A 22683-nucleotide genomic window follows, 5' to 3' on the forward strand; every position below is an offset into this window, starting at 1 on the left:
TTTTTTTTTTTCTGTTTAGGCTAAAGCAGGAGGATGGTCAACGAAAGGTGAATGATTATGAAAGAACCTATGCCATGAAAATGTGAAAGAAAACGGGAGAACTCCGAGAAAACACACAGATATGATATTATCCACTACAAAATCACATGAACCCGGCAGGGGCGGATCCAGGGGTGGCGATCGGGGCGATTGCCCCCCCCCCCCCAGAAGAGGAAACTTTCATATTTTATATATATAAATAAAACCCATCCCAAAGTTTGGAGCCCTTTAAAGTAGCAGTATGACAATCCACCGCCCCCCCTAGAAGTCGGTCCTGGATCCGCCCCTGGAAGCCGGATTAAAAAGGATCTTGTTTAACCAGAACCAGGTGAACGCTTTCCCAGTCAGATACTGTAATTTTCCATAAATCTACAGTAGATACTATCCAATCAAAGTCAATCCAGTAAATACCCACTCCCTAACTTCTACATTTATATTACCTTCGCGAATAAAGTGGTTAGTATTAGCTCTTTAGGTCTAAAGACCTAGCTTCAACTCCCAAAGAGAACTCATAGTCTGAATTCCATGTTAAACTGTAGGTCCGTATCTTATATAGCCTTACAATATAAGCTGAGAAGAAATGTTAAACTACGGCTAATGCGTCAAAATTATTTCCAGAGACTTCACAATTAGAACACTATTCATGAAGTAGGGTAAGGGGGTACAATTTCGAACACTTTAGAAACTTTTTTTATTTTTGAACAAACTAGATGGAAGAACAGGATAATTTTTGGTAAATACAAAGTTTGTAATCTATGTGTTGCGTTACAGAAATATTAAGAAAAAAGCTCTGTTACAATGTCCATAAACATAATTTATTTGTTAGCACAGAAACGTTCAGATTTGTACCACATCAGGTACAATTTCGATCACATTCATTTTCCACAAATAAATTATTTCTTACCTTGTGCAACCTCACACACTTCATGATACCACACTTGGCAAGACTGGCATAGTATCCAGTCGCCTTTCACGAGGGACTCTTCACTGTAATAGCTCAACTGGCAAAAACCGCATATGTCCTCATTTGTTGTAGTTAATGCCCTACTTCTTTGCGGCTGTCTTGTAACTTGAAGCTTCTTTCCTGCAGTAGGCCGGTTAACAACCCAGGATTTCTTAGCCTGTACTTCAACAATGTGAGCGTTGCTTGTAAGATGGAGCGAGGTTAGGAGTTTTCTTTTACGTGTAGAAGGTTTCCTCTCAATGATTTTGAGGATATTACGAACCAAAGCATTTTCCAGAGAATCGGAGGGTTTTGGTATAGGTAAGAGAATGATAGGTTTGTCTTCGTCTTGTGGCATAGGAGAACCTGTGGTATTTGGTGTAGGTGAGATAATAGTGGGCCTATCTTGATCTTGTGACGTAGGAGAATCATCAATTTTCGATGTTCCTGGTGCAGAAATGTCATTAGTTTCAGTGTTGCTCCTAGACTGATTTTTTTTTCTTCCGAAGACGATACGAACAGGAGGGAAGGAGAAAATTTGGACTTTGGAACAACGTCGTTCGAAAAGGGCATGATTCCAGTACACACAAAATCTTTTATGGCCGTGCCAACAGAAGCTGCCTCGTTCCAAGCCTCGCAAAAGAGAAGATTAAATCTGAGCTTCGACAGAGCCTCGTTGGGATGACGATGTTGCCAGTTTGCTGCTTTTCTGTGGCAGTGTGCCTTCAGAGACTTCAACAAAGTTCTATCTAAAGGTTGAAGAACGTGCGTACTATGAGGTGGTAAACCCACTAGCTCGATCTCATTCTCCTGGCAGAATTTCAAGGCATTGAAATTGGTGTGGTTTCCATGATTGTCCAGTATAAGCAAAACTTTACCAGGAGTTTTGTATGTACAAAAATGTTTCAACCACCTAAGGAAAAGACTTTCGTTGATGTAGCCAGACTCGCTCAACTCCACAACTCTGCAAGGTGGCAAATCATCATTGAATTCCGAGTACATTCTGACACCTTTAAAAATGATCATCGGTGGAATGTAAGAGCCAGAAGCATTGCAGCAAAACGACCGTCACGTTTTCTCCTTTTTCAACGTTGGTTAGTGACACGATCTCACGCTTTCCTTTTTTGACTTACTATTTCCATGGATCTGTTATTCAAGCGAATACCAGTCTCATCCATGTTGTATATGCATTGAGGCTTAAACAAATTAAAGTCATTCATTATACCTTTCACAGGCACGTAGCCAAGGGGTGGGTCCGGGGGGTCCGGACCCCCCCCCCTTCGGGACCAGAAAGGAAAAAAAATAAGGAAGGATGCAAAAAAGAAACAAGGGAAAGAAGAATCAGCGTTAAAAATATACAACTACAGCAAGCGTTTGGTTACTCTTTCTTCTGAGTAGCAATGTGTGGAGCAAACTGGGGCTCAAGTATAAAATTGATATCATTGTAACGGAGCATTCCGAATTCCATCTAGCTTCATGTTAATCCTACGACTACAAATCACGATCGATAAACCGGTTCGATCAGATAGACTCTCAGGTAGAACTTAAGAAATGCCCAAAATCACCAATAACATGAGCGTGGCAACTGAATCCATTTTATATAATGTCTACTGCCGAAAGAGATTTTGTTGCTATCCTTAACGATATTAAACGATGATAAGAAACAGAAGAAGGAAGACAAGAAGAACCGAGTTCGAATGACCTCAAAAGACTATCTTTTTCAATATTTTTTTTTATATTCTTTTAGTCGAGATTTCTCCATAGTTTGTTATTAATATACTTACTAACATATTCTCATTTTATTGTCCTAACAAACCAATATGTGTACGTTGCCAGTAAAATAGTTCAGATTGATCGAGCCTCTGGTGTGTAACCACAGTATATCATGTCAGCCCCTCCCCAATATATGTTGTCAGTAAAATCATTTAGAATTATCAAGCCCCTTGTGTGATACCCATAATATTTTGTCACGGACCCCCCCCTATTACAAAATCCTGGCTACGTGCCTGCCTTTCAGAATTCTAAAGTATTTCCTCACTTCTTCTTCATTCATACCTGCAGCTCTAGCTCTCGATAGTCCTTCTGGTTTCCTCAAACTTATGTTTGGGTGCCTTTTCATAAAGGCTTTGAACCAGTCATGACCAGCTATCTTCACATCTGGATTCCATGGGTGCCGAACTCCACAGGCCACAGCCATATCAAAAGCAGCACATTTTACTTGCAAGGGTGTAAGTCTTAATCCTCTGTTCTCGAAACACACTAACCTATTCACCAAAGCCTTCTCAGTTTCTTCCGATAGTACTGTGGGATGTCCAATTTTGCCTGTCAACCGTGGAGTAAATCCAATCTGTTTTTCCTTTTCCTTGCCTACACGGCCATGAAGAGTGTCTAGTGGAATGTGATACAATGCCGATGCTCCTCTTAACGATAAATCACCCGATAAGACGCTCTTCACTGCTGTTGCCATATTAGAAGGATCCCACAAAAGACGCTTCTTCTTTTCAGTTTTCCGTCGTGGCATCTGTAATGACAAAACATGAAAAGCACACTAAGAATGCTAGCAAAATTGGCTGATATGTACCTTGAACCTAGTGTTCAGAATTGTACCTTATTGGTGTTCGAAATTGTACCTTTCGCTATACTTTATCTGCGACTAAACAGTTACAAATGCTGCTCATAGATGCCATCTGGTGTACCATGCTTGTTTCTATCATGGACCGTGCAACATGCTACAGTAAACTAACAACCAACATTTCGCAATTTAAAGCAACAATACAAGTTCAAACAATGAGCTATTTTATAGTACGACATTTTCTATGGTTGATATACATACCTTTGCTTGAAGAATAATTTCTGTACGGCCTCAACAAACACCTAAACACAAAACTCTATCAGAAACAAACAAGCACAGGAGTCACAGTCAACGCCATATTCTTCACTCAGTGTTGGAAACTGTTGTATTTCGAAAAATGGTGCAAAAGCTTACAGTGTTCAGAATTGTACCTGTTCGAAATTGTACCCCCTTACCCTATATATATTTCCCATGCAATCGACATTTTCCACCTATTTCAGACAACTCTGTTTTAGTGTTACCATGATATTTGTTGGCTTATAGATATATATATTAGTGAAGTTCCATTTTTTTTCTTAAGTGAAGTTCCATTTTTTTTTCTTAAGTGAAGTTCCATTTTTTTCTTTTAACTTTTCTGTTTACATGTTTGCTTATCAATCTTCGTGTACTTTACAATATTTGTTAACTTTACAGTGATAAATATACTCGCTTTCTCATACCTAAAAAGAATCGATTCACTCCGTTTCATGAAAAGTATAACACCCATCTTCAAAGTAAAATTTACCACTACTTGTTCAATCAAGTAACACCTCTTTTTTTAAAAAATGAGAATATAAGTTAGGATAGTGGCGTACGCAAGGGAAGGTCTGGGATTTTAACCCTGTCCCTTTGAGCAAGATATTGTGAAGAAATAAATATTTATCACGTTAAGGTATGTATAAAAATACTAGAATTATATGAACTTAAGACCTTCAACCTCTTCCCTTAACGAACTTCTGCTTACGCCACTGAGGTAGGATAAACTCCAAAAAATTATAAAAATGTGTCATCCTTCTTGACTTGATTGTCAGAACAGGCTTTTCTGAGAGGATGCCTTAAGGCGTCTCCCGAAGAGGAAACACGGCAAAAGATATGCTTCAGTGCTTTCATTCATGAACGTCGGACTTGCTCTCACGACGGAAGTCTATTGCTATAATTTGTACTTTATACCATTTACGTCAATAAATTGAGTTGTCTGCAAGTGAGCGGTGGAATCCATATAGAATACAACTTCCTTACTTCTGTCATAACGCAAGCAGGGTGATCTTCATCTTTGATACGAAGAGTTTTAGGTTCAGTTCCAAAGTATGTGATTTTATAATAGCGCGGCTGCTGTTTCACGTTGTGTGGTTCTGCACCCCCCCCCCCCCGAAAAAAAGTATTTAATTAGGTTACTCTTTAATGAAAACTACCATTGTTATTTATAGCAAAATAATACTGACACAACTTTCAAGAACTCCATTTACATCAGGCAAATGCCGGGATGGTACCTAACATACAGGTCCCAGGCTGCTTTCTTCCTTCCCCATTCCTTTCTTCTGCCCCCTTTCCCCGGGTAGTGTGATCGACGAGGAACGTCATCAGGGGCACACACACCCTCAAACTCCACCGGGTCCGAACCCGCTCAAACTTCCTCGACATACATTAGTACCGGTACACTTTCCTAATAAAACTACTTATTTAGCAGAAAAATTATTGATGTAACCTATAGTCCAAAGATTTGATGGAGGCGTATAGTTTGTAAATCCGCCATCTCCATTTTTTTTTTTTTTAAATAGATAAGTAGATTTACTGGTATTCCTTTCCATGCCCGACACGATGAGAGAGATTTTTGTCATTTGGTAGTTATAATGAATGTTCAAAAAGCAGGAAAGTATTTCTAGAAAGAAAATTTTATCTCACATAAACTCTGAGTTATCAGTTTTTCCTGTTTTTCTCGAAACCTTTTATGAAGGAGATGGCGGATTTAGGAACTATAAGCCTCCGCGGTACTCTTACTTTTCATATACTAAAAACAAACTAGCTCTATCATTTCTATCATTTTTTTCATAGAATAAAGGTGGCACCACTTAATTATTACTTATAGTATTTTCGGATGCAGACCTGTTCAATAACATAGACGTAATGTCTTGCAGTATTGGACCTTCTCCCCCAAATTTTTAACTCTCCCAACAAAAAATTCTGGGTGCACACTGCACACCTGGGCGTCATACCTCATAAAATGCCTAAGCCTAACTAAATATGCTGAAAGCCCAGTAATTTAATTTCTATTCCTATACAAACACTGCAACGAAGAGAACGATCGCGTCGTCTGTGTAAGCCTGCCATATTTTCCTCATAAGAATACGGAACACTTTTGATCCCCCCCCCAAAAAAAACAACTTTGCAACACAATGTATTTTTGGAATCATTTTCACTTCATTATTTGAAATGAATACAAAGAAATAATAAACAATCTGTAGTGCAATCTTTTCGTAGGAAATTTTATGCTTCTGGAGAACTCTCTCATGAGTGTTTTGCATTTACATGAGATTTTATTTGAAAATACTATCCAAATAATGTGCTATTTAAGAATCTAACAGACGAAAAAAATATGAATGTCCTGCAAAGTCACAATAGTGCGCGTTTTAGAATAACTCAAGAAAATAATAATAATAATAATAATAATAATAATAATAATAATAATAATAATAATAATAATAATAATAATAATAATAATAATAATAATAATAATAATGAAATTTTACTCATACATTGTCTTGCTGATATCGATAAGCTGATATTGAGGACAGAAATGGGACGGGATTAATTACGGGACATTTGCCTGTCTCGACTAAATTGACGGGGACGCGGGACACTCAGGCTCAAAAGCGGGACTGTCCCGTATTTTACGGGACGTATGGCAGACGTAGTCTGTGGTCGTTTGAGTTCAACAAACGCACCGATTAACAAGAAGCATATATATGACATAGAGCTCTATTCCCTAACATGGAAAAGCTCATAAATACTTCGATCACTTCTATCTTTTCATATTGTGGACAAGTAGTTGCAATCACTTGACAACCGGAAAATGAAATTAAATCTTTGAGTTTTACGTCCCACGGTTATGCCGGTTAGGCTAAAGGAGACGGTGATGATGAGAGATGAGTGAAAATGGTGGAATGAAGATAGTGGGAGGAAACGGGAGAACCCCGAGAAAACCCACGAGCACGGTGTTTGTCCACCACAAAGTTCACTTGGCGGGGGCTGGGATCGAACCCGGGACCCCAAGCACCAGAGGTGAACGCTCTACCACTGAGCCACCGCGCCCCCCACACTTGACAACCGGGTCCACTTTTGGTAATAGTTACGAATGTCTTCATTTCACAGCGCTTGATTTAACTATCCCGTCATGACAGAGGGGATTGGTTCCAGCAGCCTGAAAGAAAGCGAAGAATCGGTGACAACCCACAAACACGCTTCGATAAAAGAATGAATAATCGTATGATGAGTACATAGAACAAATTATTTACATAAGGACAGAGATACAGGTATTTAGTTATAAATTTAACCTAGAAATGACAAGGTGAGCCTTTGAGTTTTATGACCACTACATTTCTTACGTAGCAGTCTTGAATAAAGTCAAACACTTCTACTTTCTTTTTGACTTCTTATAGTATATTCCTTCGAGGTAATCTTCTTTCAACTTGAATGCTTTTAATTATTTTTTTTAGATTAAAAATTGTTTCTAATATTGACAAGATGTTTCTGAGAGGCTCAATTGAAAAGTCAATATTTTTCCTTCAAATTCCTTATCGTTATAATTTTTAGGTAGTCACTAGATGATAGTATGAACGATTGAACATAATGTAGTGATTATATTTTCATTTTATGATGATTCAGTTATTCGAAGTTCAAGTTATTTGTTGGTAGATCATTATTGACTGCAGTCTTTTTCGGTGGAAAATGTGTGGTAACTTTTTATCCAGTTCTACAATCTGATTACAAAACACTGGCAGAAATTAACTAACATAACATCTTCAAATACATAAAATAGTGCAATGGCAGGTAAGAATTTTCAGTTTCAATCAACTTACCTATATGTTACAATATTTATAGACTTACAGCAAGAATGCTCATATAAAGTTATGCTATACATCACTGCGTCTTCTTTACAATATACTGTACCTGCATAATATACCAGCAGATCAACATGCCCAGTGATGCCAACCCGTGGGAAAATTCCCATATTGTTGGGATTTATTGATGATTTCTCGAAATTGGATAAAGGGCATTTTCGTAAAAAAAAAAAAAAAAAAAGGCAGAATTTATGAGATTCAGTGGCGTATTTAAGGGGGACTGCCAGGCTTAAGCCCCCCCCCCCCCGACATCTTACTTACTATAGTAAAGTAAATGAAATATTTCGCAGAGTTTTCACATTTCCAGGCAAAGCTTCCCCCCGAAACAAAATCGTAAATACGCCACTGATGTGATTTATCATATATTTATTCCATTGACGCTAACAAAACTGTCGTGTGAGCGAGTAGAAATTGAGCCTTCAATAAAGGTAAAACTAATGCTGTCAAATTTTGTTAGTACAAAATGCATGTGAGTGTTACAAGTAATTTAAGCAGTAACTTCTGAATTAAAAAAAAAAAAAATAGGCTCCATGGAAAATTAATTTACCCTGGTATTAAAGACAAATAAAAAATTAAAAGTAGAATTAACAGAAGATGGTAAAACGAGAAACGTCAATTTCCAAAATGTTCCAAACGAAATAAGTGAAAAGTGAAGTTTCTCTATTTTTATTACATTCATTGAAAGACCATGGCACAAAAACGTGAAGGGAATACCAAACTCATAACAAAATGTACTTATTTTTTATCAGTATTTTCAAATTGTCTCTTTCAATTAAGGAATATGCCTGTTCATAAGCTTTTTTATATATGTATATAAACGAAGACGATCGGAATTTTTGGATCATGCACTCATATTAATTTCTCTCTTCATGTTTTATTAGTATAGCGTGGGAAATTCAAGAGCAGAATGAGAATTTTTGCCTCTAGAGATGGGATTTTATAACGTTTTTTGGTTGGCATCACTGACCATACCACACTCTTCCGTCACTAACTCACCCATCAGCTTATTCATCATGTTTTTCCATCATAGCACTGTCTCTCTACACCACTAATAAAGGCTCCCCATACGTCTGTCATTAATCCAGAGCAGGGGCGTCATTTAAGGGAGGAAGGAGGGGGCAATTGCCCCCTCTAGGAGTTTGAGGAATACATATGTATACTTTAACCGATTGACTACTAATATGCTAGTACAAAGCAAGAACAGCGCAAAGCAAGAACAGCCCAGAGCTCAGTTATGATTCAATACATTTTGAATTTGCGTCCAGTGGCGGACCTAGTCCGGGGCCGGGGGCTAAGCCCCCAGTATTTTGAATGACAAAAATAATTTAACCTATTATTTATATATTTTGAAAGTTTATAGTAAACTCATAATATACTTATCATAGTCTCAGTTTTGTCTGACCCCCCCCCCCTTAAGTGCTTACTTTCTAGGCAAGACCTAGAATTTTCACTGAATGATTTATTTTACGTTTCTCTAAATCATACATATTGAAAATATGTAATTTAACAAATATTTTAATAAAAAGCAACTGCAGGTATATACGCCAGTGCAGCTAAATATGCCAAGTGTTCAGTGCCGGGACGTTTCCGACGAAATCCGCTAAATTCGTCTCCAATATATGCCACGGTCTTGGACAAGTCCGATTTGACGAATACTCCGGAAGACAGCGCTGAGACCACCACGCTGTGCAGTGTTGTTTGCTTCGGGAGAGCTCCGTGGAAGGACGTTATTATTTCAATAGAGGTAAAAATCGTACCGTGCTAACTCAGAACAATGCTGATTGTTTACAGCAATGTACGTCTTATCTTGAGTCCCTGTAGGAACACTTTGCTTGTAAGTGTAATTTCAGTATTTGTGATTCCATGGCTACTAAATCAATACCAAGCATAGTGCAGCGAAATACGCCAGGGCTTGCGCAGGACTGACTGCAGAAGACAAAGATGTTTTCATTTGTCCCACATGTTCCATGTAATATCGGTGCAGTTTTTTTTAAGTCACAGTATCACGTGACACTGTTTATCTTCATATCGGCTAAAATTAAGAATGCGCACGAGACAAGATTTGTAGCTGTCTCGTCTCGAAAATGTACTGTAAAAGTGATGTCTCGACTCGAAAAATGTATGTTTCTCTATTGGAACAGCCGTATCTCGACTCGAATTTTGTCAGGAAAATCCTGTCTCGACTCGTCTCGTGCGCATCCCTAGCTAAAACTTTTCAGTTTGGAACTTCATTTCAACTTTGGAGATTACCGTTTTTACATTTTATCTTTTTATCTTCATCTTACACTTTGGTTATTCTATTTTTTTGCTTCAGCCATATTGTGTAGTAATATTCGAGTTCGTATAACACAGACGATGTAAGCAGTTGCAAGATTTATTACAGGCTTCTAATAGTATCCTAGACTTGGCGTAATTACTTGCACGTGTTTGTAAATACGCCACTTTGTAACTCTATTTTCGTTTACCTTGGGTGCAAAATAGAAGTGAGTAGCATCACTGTCACATTTTTTTCTACACACGGAAAAGGCTACTCTGCAACACATATATTTCGTACTTTGTGTTTCATGAAAATTAAGACCATAAAAAAATGAAACACCCTTAAAATGGCGTATTTACCTGCACCTACCTTAATACCATTATTTCATATAATATGTGTTGATAGCATTTTTTTCAAAATTAGAAAGATTAGTTTCTCAAAAAGATGTAAAAACAGTATTTCTAACGCTAGTAAACAGGAATATAGTTGCTAACAAGTATGTACACAGATTTATAATAAAATAGAAACATCCACCTCCGGATGGTAGTGAATATTTAAAACACGTATGTGAGCCTCAGAAACTCACTTTGTCATGATTCGTCATAAAATTAGCTTGTCATTTCTAGGGCTAATGAAAACAGTTGGAATTGGAAACACTTCGGATGTCGGGCTGCCAATGATCAGACAGCGACTTCAGCGCCGAGCTACTAAACGGTTAACGTACGCACTCTTAGCTTCGGAGACCGGGATTCGGTTCTCAGTGTTTCGGATCCTATGTTAAGCTGTAAGTCCACGTCTCATATAGCCTCGCTACTGAAAAGGACGCTAAACTCAAAATCAGATCAAATCAGAAACAGTAGAACTACGTGAGGAGCACTAGAACAACAATGTGCATTGTACTGAGCAGATAGCGATAGTATAAAATGGTCGACCTCTCTGATATTCAGACAGCATACATTTTGGCGTTCAGTGATATGGTGCGAGCGTGACGAAAATGGTAAGTATGTTGGGTGTGCTGCATGGGACAACGTCGAAGGTGGTGACGACCCTACAATACTCATGGAAAATTTCATATCGACGAAGAGGAACAGTGATAGAAAGAAAACCCTCAGTGACAGGTCCCATTGAACATTGAAACGCATTGTCACTCAGAACCGTCGTAAAATGGGTGCAAATGACGGAGGAACTCCAGAAGCACTCCCACAGTCTCTATGTCGACATTCACTCTGCGTTGCGAGCTTACATAACACGAACATGAGGGTCGAGTTGAACGGGAAAGCCTGTTATAGGGGACCATGAACGGTACCGTGGAAATGCAACATATACCGCTGATAACTGGAAACGTTTGATAAGTTCGGATGACTCATCGTTCAACTTGTTTCAAACAACGGACCAAGTCTATTTGTGGCGAACATCCAAAGAAGAGAATGATCCGCAGAGTCTCCGCCCAACCGTGATTAGTGGCTAATCTGTCGTTCAGTGGAACGTAATTGAGTCCTGTGCTGATGCTTATTACTTGTAACACTGCCCGTGATTACGAGTTGAATTGATTTTGAGTTTAACGTCCCTTTCAGCAGCGAGGACATATGATCCGGGACCTACTGATTAACCTGGAATCCGAACCACATGAGCTCCCGCCGGGAATCGAATCCGGATCTCTCACGCCGGGTCACCATATTTTATGGCAATAATGGCCCAATTCACACATCTTGTTGCTGCATGGTTTGAGGAAAGCCGGAATAACTCGAACACTTCTCCAGTTCCGCCCTATTTTCGGAACTGAACATAATCGAACATTTGTGGTCCATTTATGAGAAATGAATCCGATACACTGTAGTTGATATAATCGTTAGTTGCTGATTAATACTAAATTATGTTGGAGAAGATTTATTAGATTTAAGTTTATACGATATTTTGAGTTAGCTTTATTCGTAATTAATTTCTTAAAAATAATATAGAGAATACACATTATTATTAAATAACGAGACGGGGTTGATTTTACACTTCCTTTTATTTTATTATTCTTAAGGATTTCAACCTCGAACAATAGACTTATTTCCAGAAGGCATACTTTAGTGGTAGATCTAGCCCAGGGCCGGTGGGGACCTAGTTTCTCCAGTTTTTTGAGTGACAAAAATAATTAAAGCTATTATTTATCTATTTTTTTTAAATTTATAGCAAATTCATGATATACCTATCATAGTGTGGGTTTTGGCTGCCCTCCCCCCAGTTTTTATCTTCTAGATCCGCCAGTGGCGCACTTCAGGCCCTATCCAGGGGGTCTAGGGGGCCGGGCTCCCCATAAATTTTTCCTGCCCTCCTCCCTAAAATTTTCACGGTAGGCTTGCAATGAACTATAACATGGTTGGATCGGGTCCCCTTTAACTTCGGCCGGGCCACCCTACATTTTTGGGCTGGCTACCGGCCTGGCGCACTTACGCGTGGGATACACCGGATCCTTCCCCCTTTCCTTAAATTTTATAACTTGACCAATATTTGTATATTCCCTTAATAAAACTATAACTTGTTTAGGAAAGAAATGATAAATGTAGCCTAAAAATCTGATCTTACACTTCGCCTATGCTCTTTCTTCTCTTACAAAAACAATCTAGTTTTATCGTTTATTTCCTGAGAATATAAGTGCCAGTAGTTAACAATATTATTCATCGTCTTTTTGGATGCAAAATAACATTGGTTTAATACTACATAAGTTCAGTATCTTGTAGGATTTAATTCCTCCTAATCTTTGGACCCCCTCGCAACTAAAATTTCTAAGTCCATGCCTGCTTATTTCACATACCAAGTTCCAGTAACATTAGATAAATTGAACGGAATTTACCGTGCAACTGACAAATGGGCAAATAGACAGACAGACACTCAAATGTCGGTAGCACGGTGGCTGAGTGCTACAGCACTCACTTCTGGTCCGAGGGATATTTGGTTCGATTACATGTAGGTTTGTAATGGACAAACTCGTGTTTCTGGTTTTTGTGAGTTTCTCCCGTTTCCTCCCATATTTTCGTTCTATCGATTATTCTATACCCATACTTATTTGTCTTCAGAATACACGGCGTAATTACGGGACGTAAAACTTAAAGGGCCTTATGCAGAGTCATGTTGACGTATGATTAGCGTTCTACTGAAGACCTGACTACAGCAGGAAACATATGTTAGTCTAACTCTTTAGTATGGTATTAATCATGTTTCAGAACGACTTTGCATTCTTTAAAATATCGCTTGAGTCGAATACTAGAAGCTCGCTGTGGAATGGCAAATTCAGGAGTCGAACTGGGACTTTCCGCAGAGTAAATTCCCCACAGAGTTCATTGTACATACGCACATAAACGCACAAAAATTACCCAATGTCTTTATAAACCAGTAACTCATCCGTTCTCTTTTGTCACGACCCAAACGACAGACGTAAAAACCCATAACATATTGCTCTTTCATACGTAACAAATACAATGGAAAATCCAGTATTATAAGCAGTGGATTTAACGCTGTGTTCTCTTGTTAAGTGATTCAGATCTTGGGAAATATGGCTGCGGCTTCAAGTTTTGTGTGCCATGGTCATCAACCTCAGAAGAATCTCGTGACCAAATAACGTGGAAAGGACATCCCTCATTCCTACCGGCAACTTCGCTTGGAAGACTCTTCCCATCTTCCTACAATGTACGTAATTGGCTCGTATGAATAATATAAGATGTAAATTCCCCATATGAGTAAAGAAACTACGGGATATTAGTATTGAAAAGTGCATCAGAGTAGCGAGAAAGTGTAGGCTTCTGCTGCTTTCAAGATCATCAGAGAAAGTGGTAATTCACGTAAGGTATGTTTGTATGATGTAATTTCATTTTTTTTAAAATAATCTACAGTGGCTCAATAAAGAAGTCGGACATATACATATTCACACATTCCAAGGGGAATAAACATTCCAAGAGTATTCTACAGAGAACAAAAAATATATTTTAATTACTCTATATTATTTACTTATGAAAAATAGAAACATCAATGACAAATCTCAATTTCATGACTATAAAAAACACAAAAAGTGAAAACATGGCGTAAATCCATGTCAAAAAAGAACTCGGACACTTAATTTGTAGCTAAAGTTTAGAATGTTATTAGATATTTTTAATATTTTGTAGTCAATCCTTTATTTTTCATGATCCCTTTCAATATTTCTGGCATGAATTTTACAAGTTTTTTGCAAGAAGGAAGGATCACCCTTTGCCCATTCAATCTGAAGTGCTGATTCAAGTCTTCCTTTGTTCTAATAGTATGATCTTTTAACTGGATTACCAAATAAGCCCATAAGTGCTCAATAACATTAATATCAGGAGATTGCGGAGGTGTTTCCAGGACGTGCGGACAATTATACAGGAGCCACAAACGCACATTGAGTGCTTTCTGCTTGGGATTGTTAACATGGTAATACTGGAAGTTCTCTATTATTCCAAATGTTTCAGCACTTTGTACCAAATTTTGCTTCAGAATGTTTAAATACTTTGTTTGGTCCATAATACCATCGATTACAAGAAGTTTACCTGGACCAGCAGAGGACATACAGCCCCAAACCATTACCGAGACACCTCTATGTTTCACAGTGGATCGTAGATTACTCGCTCTGAGTTCTCCATTAGGTTTTCGCGAGATGTAACATTGATCATCTGAGCGGAACAAATTAAATTTGTTTTTGTCCGCGAATAACACAGTGCTCCTAAACGAAAAATCTTTATTTTTATAAGCTTTTGCAAAACTAAGTCTCTTTTGTCTATTACACTTGCTCACGAACGGTATTTTATGGGCTACTCTTCCATGTAAATTGCTTCTCTTAAAACAAATCTTATCGTTTCGGGATGCAAACGTTTATTAAGATGTTTTGATACTTTTTTGGCCAGTTTAGGACACTTGTTTTGGAGTTTTTATTAACCTATAGTACAATCCATCGCTCGTCTGACTTTGAAAACACTCTAGATCTACCACTTTTAGGTGTATTTTCCACCGATTTTGTTGATTTAAAACGTCTAATAATATCATGAACTGTGGGGAGTGACCTATCTGTTATTTCCGCAGTATCACGAACTGATTTTCTCTCTTTCTAATGTTTTTGAAAAAGTTCTCTTACTGCTAAAGATGTTTGCCCACGTTGACTTCCCATTTTAACTTTTAAACACAGAGTTTCATCCACGTAAAAACATTACAGCTTCAACTCGCTTCATTTGGACACCTAAAACTGTCAAGTAGACAAACTCTTGGAAATTCCCCTATAAAGCCCGAAAAGAAAGAGAGTGGTGCTACCTGTCCGAGTTCTTTTTTGAGATGGATTTTAGCTGTATTTTCATTTTTTGTATTTTTGTAGTCATGAAATTGAGTTTTGTCATTGATGTTTCTATTTTCCATAAGTAAATAATATAGAGTACTTAAGATATTTTTTTTTGTTCTTTGAAGCGTACTCTTGGAATGTCTATTCTCTCTTGAATGTGTGAATATGTATATGTCCGACTTCTTTATTGAGCCACTGTATATAACTATACTTTCGGTATAGCGATTTGGGGGGGGTTAACGTCCAACGTTTATGCACCGAAAGTAAGGGAGACGATGATGATGAGATGTATGATAATGGTGGAATGAATGAAGTAAAATTGAACGGGAGAACTCCGACAAAATCTGGGCATATGGTGTTTGTCCACCAGAAAGCTCACTTGGCGAGAGCTGAGATCGAACCAGGAGCCCCATGTGCCAGATATGAGCGCTCTACCACTGAGCCACTGCGGCCATTTCGAAATAGTGAAGTTTTTGGTTCTTACGTTTTAAAGCCAAGCCTATAATCAGGTAGTTAGGCCTACACCTCAATCTATTACCAACTTAACATTGACAGTATTAAACACCGACGACAGATAGCACTGACACTCAAAACACCGACGTCACGAAACATCAACCATACAAACCATCGACGTACATAACGTTAACAACAAAAATATCGATACCATATAACGTCGATACTCAAAACACCAATGATAGAAACCACTGACGTACATAATATTGGCAACTAAAACATCAATGGTCAATATATCAGCGACATATAACATCGACAGTACAAAACATCGATGCACATAACATCGACGGTAGAAACCACCGACATACATAATGTCGGCAATCAAAATATTGACAGTCAGAACATCAACGCACATAACTTCGAGAATATGAAACATCGACGTGTATAACATCGATATAACCTCGTTACCCAAAACATAGAAAATAAAACAGCGATAGTCAATACCACAATAGCACAAAGCATCGACAGTAAGAAGAGTCGATAGATATACAGTAGTACACAACGTCAACACCAAAAATATCGACAATTAAATCATTTTAGCATACTCACTAAAAATGACACTATCCTTGCAAATTATGACGAAAAAACATTCATTGAAAAGCTAGAATAATCCTTCCCTGATCTTTATATTTCCCTCTCTAATATTTATTGTTGTCTACAGATTTATGGACAATATCAAAACAGAAATATCGTACGTGAAGACAAAGAGGTTAGCCGAAGACCATGGAGCATTGAAGCTTCTCAGCTCCTGCAAGTAACCTGCCAATACGGGCAGAATACCTATGATGATGATGATGACAGATATATATTTTTCTGTCCTCGAATCTATTGACCCACAAAATTACTTTTCACCTCGAATCATTGAAATCTAGCTAACGTGCTGATTACAAATTTGTGTTATTAATTTATGTATAAAACTTTGCATGTCTTCCCTTCTTTTTATTCGTTCACACAAGTGTTATTTATTTCATTGTTAATTGGCAAGAATTGAATAAACTGTTTAAAACATTTCATCAATCGTTACAGTAAACAATATGTCATTTAGTGATTAGGTATCAGTATCATATATAATAGATGCATTCAATTATTGCTTTCTCACTGGGAACCGAGAACGAGACAAATGTTTATAAAGCGAGTGACGAAGCCGAGACTCAACATATCGAAACTTACCACAGATGAGATCAAGATCGAGACAGACAGTTATATTTCGAGACGAGACCAAGCTCAGTCTCGGTCTTGTTTCGAATATTAACCTAAATTACTGAAATTACATTTAAAAAAAAAAAACTCAAAATTCGTTTCGTTACGTTACATGTAAGATACTATAACGATTGCCCTTGAATGACCTGCAGTGTAGACGTATACCCGGTACAAGGGACCAAATGTCACTATTAATCACTGGTACCTCGGTATATTAAAGATGTTTTAAACAGGAAATAATTTTAAATTGAGATTCAATATACTTTATTATCTTTCCAGTCATTTAAATGATTCAAAGAACATTTGTCAAAATGTCACGAAAAATCAATTTTGTAAAGCAAACATATAATGTGTTTACTCTGCAACATTATTTTTCCATATAGCTTAGGAATTCTTCTGGGAAAGACATATTTAAATTTCTTGTTGTTTGACAGCAACTGCTATTAGCAGATAGTAAGAGCATGAAAACTAGAATAGGAGATGACAAGATCATGGCAGGAGGAAAAGCATCAGGCTAAACTAGACAATTGGTTAGAAGTATCAAGATGTAAAGTAGTGTAAATTGGTTGGTTGAATTGGAATGTAGCATCCCTTTCAGTAGCGAGGCTATATAAGACGTGGGCCCAAAAAAAAGGTGGATTTTGAAACAACGTAATATGTTCAGATTTTTGAATGTTTTCCTACCGGCAATCGAATCCGTGACGTCGTGCAACGAAGGCCTGTGCGTTAGCCAGAACCTCGTATAACATGTAAGGCATTGGAGTTGAATTATCACAGTTTAATATCCTTTTCGGTACATACGATATTTAATACAAACACTATTGCTTAAAATGGAATCTAAATCATTATTGGGCTTTTATCCTAGGCTTGATACACCCACTACAGACTGAACCTTTCAACACATGCATGGGAAACACGGTCTTTAGCAACTTGGCAACGAAGTAGTTTTCAGCCTACAATATTTAATTATATAGTTAAGAATGATCTATAAAGATTTTTTTTTAATAGGCTGTTGTGTGATTATACTTATAAATTTCGCATTTCATGCAAGTTATTTCGAGAGAATTGAGACAAAACCGAGACGAGATCAATACTTGGACCTCGAGACGAGACTGATACTGATACGATGATTTTTGACTCAAGACGAGAAAGGGGCCGTGGTGGCTCAGTGGTAGAGCGTTCACCTCTGGTGCATAGGGTCCTTGGTTCGATCACAGTTCGCGTCAAGTGAGCTTTGTGGTGGTCAACACCGTGTGCGTGGGTTTTCTCAATGTTCTCCCGTTTCCTTCCACTTTCTTCATTTCATCATTTCATTCGTTTCTCATCATCACCCTCTCATTTAGCTTAGCCGGCATAACCGTTGCGCATTAAACTTTATTTTCAAGATGACAAGATTTCATTTAATTTTCATTTCAAGACGAGATAGAGACTGAAACCTCTACTCATCAACCGAGACTATCCCCATGTCTTCAACGTCGCCAACACCGTGTGGCCCACTTGCAGGTAAATATCGATTGTCGATATAGCAACGCGTCGAAGGATTGCCGCTGGTGTGCCACTGGCGGCAGAGTTTCGTCGAGTCGAAACAAACATCTAGAGTCGGGGTGTTGAAGTTACCATCGCATAGCAGCGAGAACTTCATTTTAGTCCGCGATCCTTCGATTCGTCGCGGAGAATCGCGAAGGGACCAACACGAACTATCGCCAGTCATGTGCATACGGTTATTATTATACGTTATTTTTTTCTGACGAATTGTTCCTAAAGTGAGCTCCTGGGGGTCAATAGTAACCCCTGCCTCTACATCACGAAGTGAAAAATCTTAAAATGAGTGCGAATAATTGTATGAATTTAGATGGCAACTTCCGTCGATCATTAGAAAGTAAATATGGAGAACTATGAAATAAAGTAAATAGACGCCTGTCATTTTGTTATACAATTACATGCCGAATGCGTTTTATCAAATCCCAAACTGTTATCGTCGAGTATGCACGATTAAAGGAACACTTTGATTAGCCAAAAGACTTCAACGATTGTTTCCTCTACAAGCGATATTTTATTCATTGCCTCCGTGGCGAAGTCAGAAGAACACGCAGCTAGTAATCATAAGGTTGGTTGTTCGTGCCCACCCCGAGGTAGTTTTCTTTCACTTTTTAAAAGTGTTTTTTAGACTCATCTTAATGTAAACAAATCACGCATATAGGCAATTTAACGTATTTTGGGATAGTAATTTTGTGGTTCCTTGGCGTTCCGTCGCGTCTCTGCCACTGGTGGGCCGCTGGTGGTATAATTTTCAAAACGAAAGTGGGGCCACCGCGGATCGTCGCTGCGGGGCCTCCAATTTTTGGTGAGATGTTGCTAGTTGCCCATCGGTGGTCCACCAACGCCTACGGCATGGGGATATTAAGTCTCATTTCGTCTCGATACCATCTCTATTAATACAGCTGAATTTCCAAACCTGAGTCGCCTCATTACATAATTCTCCTCAAGCATGAGGATGCTGGATCAATGCCGAAAATTTTTACCTGCACCTGGAACCAAACCTGGCAGCACAAACGCTGAAGCCCTCCCCATTGTGGCTAAAACGCGAGCCTTTGGTACACGTATTCTCGGGTTCAATGCCCGGTGAGAGTGCATTCAAATTTGAATGCTTCCACCTTAAACTGTAAATGCACGGCTCATATAGTCCTGGTGCTGGAAAAATAACGTGAAACTTCAATAAACAAACAACAAATGCCGAAGGTATGCACGGCTACATATGGAGAAAAAAAATCTTGCTACTGTGGCACGTTAAAGTCTTTGAACTAGATACGTTTCAAAAATTCAAATTATATGTAATTAAAAACTAGTTAGTATATACATAATTAACCTTGATCCTTTCTCTTGTAATATTATTTTCTCTTTTCCAATATCCTTGATCAAGATCAAATATCATTCATTCACATCTACATGTGCAGTACATTTATCTCGGTAATGCATTTCTCATGGCCGTGACACCTTCCAAGTTGTTCTACATTCTAGAATAAACCTCTCCATCGCAGCATACGTAACCAAGTACACGCCCAATACTCTTCTTTTCATTCACTCAGTAACCACACAAAAGAACCAATCATGCACATACTTAACGACAGTGGGAAAGAAAATGAAAGTGTCTACAAATGTAAAAGCGAAATGAGTGTTTTGTCCTACTTCCGGTTTCCAACCTGCTGCAACAAACAAGTACCGGTAACAGGAAATCAACATGGCAGCTAGAAGTAAGGAATTAAGTTCCCCTCCTCTCCTTATGATCTTATTTTTGTTGTACTGTTGCTTATTATCATCCGTTTGGTGTCTTAAATTCAAAGAATTGTGGATTCTTTTTGTCACCGTGCCACTTGTCCATTTCCTCTAGTTCTCCAGGCCACGTGCAAGAAGTGACGACCAACACTGCATACTGAATAGTAGATAATATTTGTTGAGTATGTTCCCCTTCCCTTCTCGTATTTCCCTGTATCTCTTCTTCCACTCCTTGTACTGCACAGAACATTGTACTTCCGCCAATAAAGGAACCAAGTCAGATGGTGAAAGTGACTTTACCAACCTATCAGTCACACTTTTCTTTTAGCGGCACATGTCTTTATTGAGATGTGTGCTTTGTGGTTTTTTGGACGTTTCATAGTGTACCTAATACGGATCTGTTTACAGACTAGAGTAACTTTCGTTTAATTGTTTTAACCATGAAGATCTATTACAGTTCATGAGTCATTTGAACTCTTCGTGTGTTATAGGTAAGTACAGAGTACTTAATTTTGTTAATATATCCAATACCTACGGATTTTCTTTTGGAAAATTAGTTTTAGTGTTCTATTTCATTCAAAACCTAAAATTTCAATTCAAGAACATATTACTGCACTTCTATTTACAGTTTTATTTTACAAGTAACTTAATCGTATTACAGGGAGATGGGAAGGGATTGCACGGTAGCTCACGGGTTAGACAGTGGTAATATTCAAGAGATTTTGGCCTCAGACTTCAGATAGCAAGGTATACAATCCATCAGAAATGTAGTCCCATTGAAGGGCATGGGCGTTTATAACTAACCTCAATATATCTGTGTTCGTGTCCCTGTTCGCACTGAACAAAGTAGAATATTGTCTAAGATTAATTAGAAGACTCCGGAAACAAGTGTCCCGGTTGGAGTGAGTAGAGTGTACATCTCTGGTGCAAGGAGTCCCTGGTTCGACCCCAGAACATGTGAGTTTGCGGTGGACAGCACTATGTCCTTGGATTTTCTCGGGGTTCTCGCGTTCCTCCCACACTATCAATCCACCAATTATTTCAGAAATATTCATTTACATTAGTCATCCGTCTCCTTTAGCCTATAGAAAAAAAAGGGGTGACAAAACTGAAAGATTTCATTTCTTTTTTTTCAATCGTACTGTATATACTTTATTCTCATATGTGAATAGATAGGGTAAAATAGGAAATTGTGTTTGTTAATTCAGGAAAGATGGTTTTTCTAGCAATGTTTCCTGATTCAGTTTCCGCCAGAAGTTGAATAGTAATACGAGTGGGAGTTATTTTACTTCAAGGTACAGTGCATAACACCTTTTTATCGTATTGTACTGTAATTTTAGCGTATCGTCATTTGCAGTGTCTTCATGGCATATATATATAATGTCCCTAGTTACTTCTAGGCCAAACTACAGATCTCTCACCCAGTCTTTCCAAATGTAACTCTTTACACTTCCTGCGAGTTCCTCAGATGAACAACGTCTTTGCTTAGTTTTTCGCTCATGTTCTAATGACTTGCGATTATTGTTTTGGAGTTTAAAGTTCCGTTCCAGTATCGAGGTTATATCAAACATGGAGCTAGAACTTAACGTGGAATCCAAACCACATAAATTCCCACACGAAGTTAAACCAGAGTTTTCCGCGCCGGAGGCACGTATGCAAATCATGTAACATCTTAATAGTGGGCATATTATTTAATGAAGGATATATGTACAGGGGCGGATCCAAAGGGGGACTATAGGGGATATAGCCCCCCTTGACGCTCAAACGGCAAACTATGATTTAGCCCCTCCCTTGATCATATCCTGGATCTGCCCCTGTATATTTCCTTCATTAAATAATATGCCCATCATTAAAATGTTATATGATTTGCATACGTGCCTCCGGCGCGGAAAACTCTGCTTTAACTTCGTGTGGGAATTTATGTGGTTTGGATTCCACTTTAAGTTCTAGGTCCATGTTTGATATAACCTTAATACTGGAACGGAACTTTAAACTCCAAAACAATAATCGCAAGTCATTAGAACATGAGCGAAAAACTAAGGAAAGGCGTTGTTCATCTGAGAAACTCGCAGGAAGTGTAAAGAGTTACATTTGGAAAGACTGGGTGAGAGATTTGTAGTTTGGCCTAGAAGTAACTAGGGACATTATAGTATAAAACAAGGTCTTCGATAATGAGGATGTACCAATCAGCAATAGCGTTCGGTTTGGCATAAATTAGGATCCAATGGCAATATTTTGAATCTGTTGAGATGAGCAATTGGCTTCCTTAAGCTGTAGATGTGTTCTTTATTGAAATAGATACCTGCTGTAAAACCAATTAGTTCTCTTGCAGCTACTTAGCTATGGCTACAATCTGGATAGTTCCAGGTTCGATTACGAGAACATAATATTCATGAGATACCT

At 38.2% G+C, this 22683-nt stretch overlaps 1 protein-coding gene across 3 annotated transcripts in view; it reads left to right on the forward strand.

Annotated features, from left to right (window-relative positions):
• LOC145680469 (uncharacterized) overlaps positions 1-22683 on the forward strand; it is a 176246-nt gene that overhangs the window by 89123 nt on the left and 64440 nt on the right. Inside the window, exon 1 of one of the 3 annotated variants that reach the window (XM_081751036.1) lies at positions 13606-13797. The exons of 1 other annotated variant lie outside the window; for it this stretch is intronic. Coding sequence is in view for 1 of the 2 variants with exons in the window: in XM_081751034.1 (XP_081607160.1) it covers positions 20741-20771 (31 nt within the window). In the remaining variant the exon portion in view is untranslated. Of the gene's footprint in view, positions 1-13605; positions 13798-20524; positions 20772-22683 lie in introns of those variants that run through there. One more of the 3 variants, XM_081751034.1, reaches the window with a different exon arrangement.

Source organism: Thermobia domestica, chromosome 3, assembly GCF_964235325.1.
Source record: "Thermobia domestica chromosome 3, izTheDome1.hap1.1, whole genome shotgun sequence".
Lineage (NCBI taxonomy): Eukaryota > Metazoa > Arthropoda > Insecta > Zygentoma > Lepismatidae > Thermobia > Thermobia domestica.